The sequence below is a fragment of the Fusarium graminearum genome, chromosome 3 (assembly GCF_000240135.3).
Source record: "Fusarium graminearum PH-1 chromosome 3, whole genome shotgun sequence".
NCBI lineage: Eukaryota > Fungi > Ascomycota > Sordariomycetes > Hypocreales > Nectriaceae > Fusarium > Fusarium graminearum.
In genome coordinates, this window is record NC_026476.1 from 3228908 (window position 1) to 3241083 (window position 12176).

Consider the following 12176-nt stretch of genomic DNA (forward strand, 5'->3'; position numbering starts at 1 on the left):
AGACATCAAAAGACAGGCACCCAACCACAGTGACGCAACCGGATCTGTGGAGCTTAATGCTGTTTCTTTGGAGGGGCAAGTGACAGGGGCTCTAGAGATCGGTGGCGGAGAATCGATGACGCGACTTTTACAGTGAACTTACCCTGAAGATTGTTCTCGATGGTTGTTTTCAGCGTTTAACAGCTTGTGCTTCTTGATACTGTGTTCATGAGGGACTATTCTATTTTTAGACTATAGAAATCGCGTGATTCCATCGAGTAATTTTATGTTGCTGAATGTTTAGTTTGATGGTCCTGAGCATTTACTGAGGTAGGTATCTGAATTAGAAGGGGTTTGTGCTACTGTTGATCAAGCTCAAAGACATAGCATCATGCCACAATCAATCAAGGTCCTAAAACGATCAAAAACACTAATGATGAACATAATAGTATCATAAACAACAAGGAACTTGTCATCAAATGCTTGAATGGTCTTGTTTAAAGTCGCGATTCACTTGACACGTGACGCCCTGTCAGCTTAGTCATGGTTCTAGTTGTGACTGCTTCAAGACACCTAGGCCTGCCAGTCAAACGCCTCGTCATTTGAGCTGCCTATTGCCCCAAATAAAGCGCTTTCGTACAATTCCACATAGACTTCTTTCATCTTCATTTGTTTCGAATTTTGTCCGATACCCAGCATTTACAATCATGGCGACACCGTCGTCTAAAGAAAGGGAGCTCCAGCTGCTAGATAGTGTGGAGCTCAAGATCCTCAACGTTGCCAATAAGGAAAAGAAGCTACATGAGTTGCTACAACGATACCTTCCACCAGTCCTTGTCAAGGCTGCTAGCGAACATGCTCAAGTCAGAGCTAAAGTAAGGGCCATGAGTATGATTATAGACAAACGCTGAGATTATGATAGGTGGTACAGATCTTCTCCAGGCTAAAGACGTTTATTCAACCGCCAGAGTAAGGAAACTATATGTTGTTGAGTATCCGATGCTGACTTAATAGGGTAATTCTACCGGTGGGCGCCCTTCTTGACCAGTACAAGTCAAATGACTCCCCACTAGTCAAACAGCTTGACATCTCAGGAATACAGCACAGTATAGAGCGCCTGGATGATTACGAGAGAAGAGAGCTTATTCCCAAGGCTTTGGCTGGATTCTCCAAGGATGAAGGCGTTGCACGATCTGGAGCTTTCTTCAACATCATTCTTCGTCTTCTCCTTGATGCCCGTATACCCCCAAGGGGTAGTAAAGATGACACCGACTACCGACAGGCAATTGGACTGTCGGACGAGGCAGATGCGAAATATCTTGCCAACCTTATCAGCATCTTCTTACGACTACGGAATCCTACACAAACCCAGAACTGGTCCACTGCAAACCCGACCCTAAACAAATCCGAGCTTGAGTCTCTTGCTGTGGAGAGCCCAGAGTCTCAAAAAGTTTTTGAGAGAATGGCGGAGCTAAAGCTCAAGCTCGTTGCGTTACTCGCAAGTGGTGCTTTCACCGACGAAGAAAAATTCCTGCCTGCGCTTTATGCCGCCTCAAGTTTTGACAACAGGCTAGTGTCGGCGGCCGAGGAAGTCTTGAAGAGAAGTTCCGTTTCTATGGAGGACAAACCTCTTGTCAAGCGTCTGTTTCATGCACACTCGATACTACCACCTACCTACCGAACTCGTATCCTCAACATGCTTTCTAAATCTACAATCTCAGCAACCATGTCCGACGACATCATGGCCGTCGTCAAGCTCAACTTTGCAAACAATGGCCAATCAACAGATGCTTTGTCGTTAAGCTTACTGCCAAAAAGTGCACTGGAACAAACCAAACTACACACTGCCGCGTTCCAATACCTTGCGTGGGTAGCCCGCGTTGGACCTACGCAAGAAAGCTTCGATATTGCCGTTCCTCTCATTGACACAATGAGTGGTTTTATCGAGAACCATGGCTGGCCTACTCCTGTAAGGACATCGCAAGACGATATTGCGCTTCGATCTAAAGCGTACGAGACCATTGGAGTGTTAGCAAGGAGTGCCAAGATGCCCATCGAAAGGCGGCTGCAACTCGCTGGCTGGCTTTTCAAGTCGTTGTCCGAAGATCCTACCAATGACGCTGTTGTCAATATCGACGGTGCCCTTTCCAGCTTAACGACTAACATTCCAGCCACTGCAGGTAGCGAATCTGAAGAATTAAAGACAATGTTACTTACATACATGTCGCTTCCCGACGAGCCCCCTGTCATCAGGAGTACTCGTCATGCCGTGGTTAAATGGGCGAATCAGTGCCTTACCTTTTCCGACGTGCTTGGCCGCTGGATCGACATCTTGGCAATTGGAGCTCATCAAGACGAGAGGAGCGATGTTGTTGAACAGGGCCACAAAGGTCTTGATCCCTGGACTTATCATGCACATGCCGAGGCCGACCCTGCTCTGCCAGACTGGAAGGAAATGGTAGCCACCTTTTTTGGCTCTAAAATTAAGCCAGAAACTCACACAGAAACAGCAGCTCTACCTGGTCTGGAGAATGCTAATTCTGTTTTTGAGAACTTTGAAGGATCTCGAGTGGCCGCTTTCCCCGTTGCGCTGCGCTACTGCAAGCACATAATGTTCCTTACAGCCCTCAAGGACTTTGAAGTGCAGCCTGACTGGATGCAGACACTTGACGCCAGAGTAAAGACGGATATAAAGACCCGAGAAAAGATTCTCGGATACTTACACACCGTTGACAGCGCTTTTGTGGTCTTTTATCTGAAGGCTTGCCTTGATGGTGCTTACATCAAAGATTCACCAATCACGGAGGAATGTCTTCGTTGCTTTGTTGACGTGGCCTCCCTGAGCCCTGGTGGTGCACTGGGATACTTGACCGCGTTTAGTGATGGCCTCTTCCAGTTGATCAAGTCAAACAACAAGGAGATCCGATCCTTAACAGCACGGGCTCTGGGAATACTCGTGTCTCACCTAGCAAATGACCCCACTGTGATAAACAACTGTCGTCAAACTTTGAGTGCGCTCTTCGAGAATGCCGAAAAGCTAGCTGGACCTGAGCTCAACGCAGCAGAGGGAGGGCTGCTGGCATACAGCTATGTGTGCTCGCGCAGTGTCTACTATGGCCAACCTGTGCCTGAAGACATCAAATATCCTCTCCATCTTCTTACAGGAGAGAATGTTGCCTCCTCTCTTTACGATACTGCTTTGGAGGCCTTCGCCCAGCTGTGGACCGCAGGTCTTGCTATTCCACAGCGTGAAGGAGATCATCCTCTTGAGACAGTTGTCAGTAAGCTTGTCACACCTGCAAAGAAGGGTAATGAGAAGGCGATTCTCGCTCTTGGAAGATTGGCAACGGGACTGGATCAGAATGAGGAAACTGCTGAGGATGGTTGGTCCCATGGAATTGTTGGCAACATCCTCAAAGAGCTATTCGCTTTGCACGAGATCAAGCAAGTCGAGGTTCAGTTTACTGTCGGAGATGCAATCACTGCAACTCTAGCACGATGGGAGTCCGACTATGTTAAGCTGACTCTTGATGTTGAACCTCGCAGCTGTCTTCAAAAGCGCAACGGCTCACGTGGTCCACTTCTCACTGCTGTTCTCAACAAGATTTTCGCAGACTGCAAAGCTACGAAGCCATCCTTACTCAAAGCGTCTGGCATCTGGCTATTCTGCATTGTTCAGTACTGTTCTCACTTGGAAGAAGTGCAGTCAAGGCTACGCGAGACTCAAGCTTCCTTCATGAGGCTTCTCAGCGCACGCGACGAGCTCGTACAAGAGACTGCTTCCCGTGGTTTGTCCTTGGTCTACGAACGTGGCGATGCAGATCTCAAGAGTGCTCTTGTCAAGGATCTTGTGTCTGCATTCACAGGCACAGGCACCCAGCTCAAGGTCGACCAAGAGACAGAATTGTTCGAGCCTGGTGCACTACCAACTGGCGAGGGCAGCTCCATCACTTCTTACAAGGACATTGTCAACCTTGCTAATGAAGTTGGCGACCAGAGACTTGTGTACAAGTTCATGTCACTTGCCGCAAATGCTGCAACTTGGTCAACCCGTTCTGCGTTTGGTCGTTTCGGACTCAGCAATATTCTATCGGAATCAGAAGTTGACCCGAAGCTGTACCCCAAGCTGTACCGTTACCGTTTCGACCCTAATCAAAATGTCCAAAAGTCGATGGACGATATTTGGAAGGCACTTGTCAAAGATGCAGGCGCAGTTCTTAGTACGCACTTTGACGATATTCTGGAAGATCTGCTTAAGAGTATTCTGGGACGCGAATGGCGCATGCGAGAAGCAAGCTGTGCAGCCATCTCTGAACTAATCCAAGGCCAGCCTTTTATCAAGTACGAGAAGCGATACCGAGATATCTGGACGTCAGCCTTGAAGGTGCTTGACGATGTCAAAGGCTCTGTTCGAGAGGCTGCATTCAAATTATGCCGAACTCTGTCCAACACACTTGTGCGTCAACTTGAAGAGGGGACCAACGGATCCTCTGCTCAATCCATGATGAAGGAGGCTCTTCCATTCCTTCTTTCTGACAAAGGTATCGAAAGCTCAGTCAAAGAAGTTCAAGCTTTTGCAGCTATTACTGTGATCGAGCTCACCAAAAAGGGTGGCAAGGCTCTCCGACCTTTTATCCCAGACATGGTACCTCAGCTGCTTGGCTTGTTGAGTTCCATCGAACCCGAGCAGATCAATTGGCATTACCAGCGGGCTGGAGAAGACAGTCGAGACCAGATCGACAAGATCCGGTCGCAAATGGTGAACCGTTCTCCAATTTCTGAGGCTATTGAGAACTCACTTCGCTTTATCGATGCGGGTGTCATGGCGGAACTGGCACCCAGATTGGAGGCTACTATCAAGACTGCGATCGGCATGCCAACCAAGATCGGGTGTAGCAGAGTTCTGACAACACTATTCACACGCCACACAAACGATGTCAAAGGAGTCGGCAACAAATTCTTACAGATTATGGAGAAGCAGACCATGGACAAGAACGACGAAGTCAGCCAGGCATACGCTCGTGCTACTGCATACATGCTGAGAGCCGCATCAGACTCGGCCAAGAATCGATTCTGCAAAAAGTTTATTGACATGTACTTTGAAGTAGAAGAAGAGTCACGTCGTCAAAAGACTGCAGACGTGATAGTAGCGTTGGCCAAGGTTTCTCCTGATCATTTCACTGCACTCGAAACTCAGCTGCTTCCTTTCGCTTATCTGGGCTCTCACGATACCGATGAGTACACTAGCAAGGTGTTCAAGGAAGTATGGGAACAGCACGCTGGAAGTAGCCGTACTGTTGTGCGCTACGTTCCAGAGATTGTGTCCTTGGTGGAAAGATGCTTGGATACCGCACAATGGGCTCTTCGACATGGCGGTGCATTCACAGTAGCTGCCATGGTTTCTGATGTCGCAAGTGCAAGCGACGCCAGCGGTCAAATCAGCGATGCGAATTTGACCAAAATTTGGCCCGTATTTGAGAAAACACTGGCTTTGAAGACTTTCGATGGAAAAGAAAAGCTCCTCGACTCTTATCCTCAATTCGTCGAGAAGGGTCGCAGCCTGTGGACAACAGACACAAAGATCGCCGCTCAAATGGAAAAGATTGCTCTCCGAGAGGCGAAGCGCAACAACGACGAGTATCGTGTTCATGCATTCAGTAGTCTGTGGAAATTCGCCAAGGCTCGCGATGATCTCGACATGCTCGAAAAGATTACAGAAGTTGTTACACCCTATCTTGATGAACTCAAGGGTGAGGATGAGAACGAGGACAAGATGGACATTGACTCCAAAGATCAGGTCAAAAAGGAGCAAGTCGCCGAAAAGACTGCATCCAATGGATTCGAAGCTATTGCTCGAGGATATAACCGTACAGCTATCAAGCAGGACTCCCTCCCAATCCTGGTGAAGATCATCAACATCCTCAAACCTTATCTCGAAAGCCCCAACTTTGCTCCAATCAAGCGTCACGTTTGGTACGAATGCGTTCGCGATCTCATGGACGATGCAGTGTGTCCATCAAAGAAGCAAAACGACGACGAAGCCGTAGCGTTGACCTACCTCTTGAGTCTTGATATTGACTTGATTGATACTGGCACTGAACCACAAAGGGTCATGAGAGCAAAGGCAGTAGGTGCGCTATTCAAGGCAAAGGCAAGAGGAGTCTTTGGTCAGAGTGGTCCTGACGGATCTCAGCTGAAGACTATGGTGAGCAAGGCATTGGAAGCTGAGAGGTCATTGGAGGTGCAGAGAGTGTTGAGGGATATCCTTATTGAAATGGAATGAGACTTGCATCAGTGTTCATAGATAATAGACGTAAATTAAAGATTGGAGTATCTTGTGTCTTTTAATGGACACACTATTCATCAGTATTTCACCCAACATTCTCTGAGATCCTCATACAATGTGCCTACTGTACCACTCTCACTTATCTTACGATTGTTCACAACTGTGTTACACACCTCACCTCAATAAACCGGGCATCACAACCCTAAACAACGCATGCTGTACAACGAGACAATCCATCTGCCCAACGTTACACATCTCAATCAAGCCTAACGTGAGCCCAATCCGTCTTGAATAGGGCTCTTTCTCGTTAAACTGAAACAAATCCAGACAGTTCAAGCGACACAAGAAAACCTGCAGCTTCCGCCTTGTTTCGCATGCGTCGTGTGGTTTGTTGATGAATCAGGGCCTTGGAATGGGACGCCGGATCGGACCTTGGGAACGGCGATGGCGTTCGGCCGGAATCGTCGGTGTTTTTGTGATCCACTACCGAAAATTGTCATTCCGTGTGACGGAGTAAAGTCGCTGAGAGCAATGTTTGTTCTGTATGTGCTGCAAAACGAGATTGCAAGCAGTACAAATTTAATGAACGCCTAAAGTCAAGCATCACCATGCAACGGCAGATCTGTCCAGTTCTTATCTGACCTAAGGTCAAGTTGAAAAGCAACCACCATTGATACAAAACTGTGACCAATGTCTGGCAACAAATGTGGGAAAGACAAGGATGGCAGCGTGGTTGATACCCCACCAACCGACCACTTTTGAGATCGCGGTGTTGCTACCGGAGAGGAGACCAGTTAGAAAGGCATGATGATGCGAGTGTTGTGTCATGAATAAAAGATGCTCTCTCTCGTTCCGAGCTACTGGTCAAGAACCAGTCAAATCCATCAACTCACGATTCATTCTCTCGTGCGTCGCAGCACACAGTGGGGAACCTTTCAAGAGCATCGGTTTCTAAGCCGCAACTTGCGTCACCAGTCTGCTGCTGGGTTTTCCACGAGGGTTGCAAGGTGGGATGGACGATCTGCAAGTATCAACCAGGCCCCCGGTCCCAACCTGATGAATGCGGTTAAAGGGGAAGCACCAGAAGCATTGGAATTCGTGAGCCGATGGGGCATTGTCTTTTCAGGTAAAAGTACTCTGTATCGTGAGTTAAATCAGTTCTTGGTTCTCATCCCGGCAACTGCCAAAAGCAAATCAGAATAAAGGCCAGTTTGTCAATAGCGACAATGTGCACTGTCTTGCAGGTGGCCTTTTCCGTCTCATTGGATATGCTAGCCTCGGAAGTTCACCAGTCATCACCAAGGTTAAAGATGGTTTGTCTTGCAGAGCGATGTCGTATGGTGGATGTCAGAAATAATCTTGGTGTGCAAAGTGATCCACCAGCACGATGCCCGGAGGCCTGGAAAAACCTCCCATTTGTTGATGTTCCAATTGAAAATAACGACGGCGTGCTGCAGTGGCACGGTCCAGTCCAGATGGTCCCAATTCCCATGTGGTGATGGTGACCAGTACAAAGTGGGTTTGATACAGTATTTGATGTGACGATACTCAATCCGAGTGAACTGAACAAGAACCAATTCTGCTGGGACCTTTGACAAAGCGGGGGACAGATGTGCTGACACAAAGTTGGTTCAACCCCGGTGTAGTTTTGATAGGGTTTCCTGTCTCGGCGCAGTAAGAAACCGAGATCTTGTTGGAACAGGGCACTTCTGCATGGGCTTTTGTAGCGCCACATCTAGTTTGAGTTAACACTTTTCTCATGAGGGTTTACCACCAGGAGCAATGCGGTCGACCAAAATAGGTCGCATGAGTTGCGTCAAACAACGAGAAATGGCAATTGGCTGTTGTGGGTAACCTTAACCTGCCAATCGCCGAGAGCTGGCCTGTGAATTAGTCATGGATCTTGCATCTCGAATGAGCTTTGATACACCAGGAATGGGCAAGCAAAGGGGCGTTCTGTAGATGTTCCCTTAATCGAAAATGGGCCGAATTATGGCCAAGCTGTCAGTGTTCAGCATCTCCGAGACCATGTCGCAACGCTTCGTTTCGGCATTACTATTCTGAGCTGGCTTGTGGCACGTCGCTATGACGAGCATTCGATGCCATGAGGCATGCCACTAAAGCAAGGGATTCTGGGGTTGACTAAAATCCAGGGCTGGCGAGTATTGGCGTCCACCTTACAAGGTCGGAGATATTCAAATAAATGAGAGGTTGAAACATTATCGTCCCTGGGTGCGCCGTGCGTTTGTGATGTGCTCGCGCTTCGTTCGGTTAACATGAATAGATTTGAATGGGATGCTGCTCGCCCGGTGAAACCAACAAGCGAGGCTAGGAACGCTCCCTTCATTCCATATCAGGGTCAACATGGACCGAAAACGAGGTGCATTGACTCAAAGCCATGCCCAACTTTGCTTCTCGTTGCCATGTTGTCCTCCTGACGACTCAAAGCCCTTGTTGTCAACAGCGATCATTCACCTCCCTGTACTCAGCTCTCCTGTCGCCAGTGCTGGTCTTTAAAGTGCCACACTTAGATCGGGTTGCTTTCCAGGCCATCGACCCTCCGGATGCCCTACGATTTCATGATCCACCACCGACAGGGCTGTTACACAGGGGTGGTGTTGCTGGTTCGTCTCGTCAAACCTGGCCTGCTTTCAGCGCTCAGCGCCATCGTTCACTGTCCAGCATCCAGTTCAAACGGTGCCCAGCTGCAGCTTGGGCACTAGGCCTGAGATAGCGGCACGCCCGCCGTCAAGGGTAGCCCTGGTTGCGGAGAGCCACAGAACCTTTTTTTATCGCACCAGGTACCCAAGCATGGCTGAACTTGGTCAGACAACGGTACTTGTCATAGACCTAATCGTGGTGACCAGATCAATCAACAAGGCCATTGTAGCTAGGTGGCCTCGAGTCTAGAGGCTCGAGCTTTGGTTATGTTTCGTAGAGCACTTAGACCATCGCTATCGCCGTAGCAAGTCCGTTGATTGTGTGCATCACGATCATGAAATGCCGATACTGTGCGGAAGAGTTGAGCAGCTAGGGCAAGGCCCACAGCTTTTGTCATTGTCGTTCTTGTTCTCCTCCCTTCCATTCACTCCACATAGCGACACACACTTTCCTCAAGCCACGCCCATTCTCACTGGCTCCCACCATGTCGTAGTGAGCCTCTTCTGGCTCTTGACTTCCAATAGAAAAGTATTTCGATGTTGTGCGTTGCTTCTCCAAAAGCCCTCTTGCCCTTCCCCCCTCTTGTTAAGAAGGTGTAGAGAACTCCCCCTCCCAGATCTTAACTTTGCCGTGAATTCTTGCTTCCGTAACAACCGCATTCTTGATCGTGATCATTGTCGTCTTCGTCCTTTCTTGAACGCTTTGCTGTGTCACGGAGTGTCCGTTGCTGCGCCTGTTTGCCCAGGTCCACGCTACCGTTACCATCATCTCATCTGGATTCCGTGCACCTGCAGCCGCTCCGTCACTCGCCAGTGACTTGACAGCGTCATTCGTCCATTGAGGTGTTTCAGTACCACCCTTAGCAAGCCCACACCAAGATCCAAAGATCCCCTTGTCAGCGGATACGGCAGCCCACACCCCCTTGTCGACAATTTTCCCCTACCGGTACCCTCGTCCCCGCGCGCCCCCGATTGTTCCCAAGAGCAAGGCCTAAACAAGGCAAGGTTAAGAAAAAAAAAAAGCTCGTCTTTTTTCTTCTACCCTCTCCCGCATTACGACTCATCCCACGACTCTCTTTCTGTTTCCCCTCATCCATCTTTGTCCTCATCACGGTTTTCACGGCTCTTCCCTTGCGCGTGTTTCGGAAATTTGGCTGTGACAGTTACTGTTGTTTTTGTTGGCGCCTAAAAGTGAGTTTGCTTTCTTTTGAGTTCGTTTGTCGATTCCATGTCTCCTTTGGTACTTGTGGTGGTGGGTGGAGGTTTGTGGGATCTTGAGCCGGATATCAGCTTCACTCGACGTTGCGCGCGCGCACCATCGACATCAATCAACTTCGAACAACGACCGGTATTCTGGAAGTCAAAGTCTGCTTCCAGTTGAGATTCAAGAGGATGTTCCATAAATTGAGTACATCTTTATACTCGACCGTATGTGTTCGTCCGTCCATCCCGAAAATACGTACGACAAATCTCAAAAGTACGGTCGATAATACTGAAAGGCAATTTGACTGTGTCATTTGCTGTACAAAATTTCGCCATACGCCTCTCGAGAAACTGTCCGACACTCGCCAACCGATTGCCTGATCGGTATACTTTTCAGCTTCGCAAATCGAGAGTAAAGTCAAGTTAAGTCGATGGTGGCCACAGGCAACAATTGAAATTTCCCGGGCAGTGGATGGAATTTGGTCGAACTGTTGCGAAATGTCGAAGCTCCTAGATGGAGAGTTTTGGGAAACAAGGCCGCTGAATGGCTTCACGAAACCAGGGACAGCCTCTGGAACGCAAATTTCCTGGACGATTTATCTGGATGGACGGCGATTTGACTTGTAATAAAGCTACGTCAGGCCTGGATATCGGAAGGCAAGCTGGACGCTGGATCTCAAACCTTGCACCAAAATTGGCCGACGACATATGCCCAGGGCGGGCTTTTGGACCGACACGGACTTGCTGGAGACCTCGAGTAGATTGCTAACACAAGTACAGGTTAAGCTCATTTCGGGAACGTTTGCAGCTATCTTACCACATTCCTTTGGAATCCTTGGTAAAGCACCTTGCCCCGTGTGAGAACGACAATTCGGCGTTTCGCATCCCCTATCACTATCCTCTAAAGCATTTCATTGCTTGTATCGGCGTGACGGCGTCCTAGAGATTTGATTCGCATCTGTACGGATACTTTTCGAAGTGTTTGTCGTTTCCAATTCTCGTTCGTATCTTTTTAAAGGATTAGACTCGGTGTGAAGGTACGGTACGTATTGATACGTGGATCTTGTATCTGGATCTAACATTAATTCTTCAGGTCTTGCGATCCAAATATAGCGACTTACTTCGTTGTGCTTTCGGTACTCGATTCTCTTGACGGTAAGTTCTCAGCTCCATGGCCGCCACCATTGTATCCCTCTTTGCCCCTCCACTGGATGCTTGGATTGCAGCAAAGTTTGCGATAGAATCAAAGCAGACCAGCAACTGCAAAGTGTGGCTGTTTTGTCAAAGCTTGAGATGTTTTTTGTTGGGTTAAGTTTGGGTTTGACTGGAGCTCTTGCCCTATCTGACCGGGCAGGCACCGACAAAAGTGCAAGAGCCGGCTGCCCCAAAATTCTGAGCTCCTCAACTTCGTCCTTCCTGCATTCTCGGATCACCGGCGCTTTGGTTTGGTACTGACATATCATCCATAGCGCTTCTACGACTTGTTTACGACGTGTACGAGTTATTACTCACGGTAAGTTGCTCTGTCACATGAATTATGAAACCGCCCGCCCCTGGACAATAAGCCGCTCGGTGCAAAGGATCACAGCCTTGGTTGGCCATTGATGGACACGACCGAATCACTCCGGTTTCCATCGCCTATGGATGGACCTTGCGACATTGAGGATTTCGGGCCCTTGATTCACAATCGATACGACGGGATACAGTTCAAGGCATTGTGCTTCCGCAATCTCCTTTCAACTCTGATTATGTGTTGATTGTCCGCTCTATTGTCACGTCCTAGCGTCGGCCTCTGCCCTAAGCCTCCTCGACTGCTATTGTTTCCCACTACCTGTTCTTAGATCAATACCCAATTCAAGTCGCTAATACTTCATTGCAGTCTTTTTTTGTTGCTCCGCTCTGTCAAGCTCTGCAGCATCTTGCTCTTCGCATTTTGAACATTTAAGCTTTTGCTTCGTTCCTACGGTTCGTTACCCAAACACCAATCATCGCACGACGATTATTCGACTCGACATCCATCGCTGACTTTCGTAAAGCTCATCATGGAT

At 48.5% G+C, this 12176-nt stretch overlaps 1 protein-coding gene across 1 annotated transcript; it reads left to right on the plus strand.

The window, feature by feature from the left end:
* Nucleotides 1–686: 686 nt before the first annotated feature.
* Nucleotides 687–6262, plus strand: FGSG_05736 (uncharacterized protein; the record flags this gene model as incomplete). Its single annotated transcript, XM_011326016.1, has 3 exons — nucleotides 687–854; nucleotides 902–948; nucleotides 994–6262. 3 exons carry the CDS (start codon nucleotides 687–689, stop codon nucleotides 6260–6262), a joined length of 5484 nt encoding a protein of 1827 aa, XP_011324318.1.
* Nucleotides 6263–12176: the final 5914 nt, after the last annotated feature.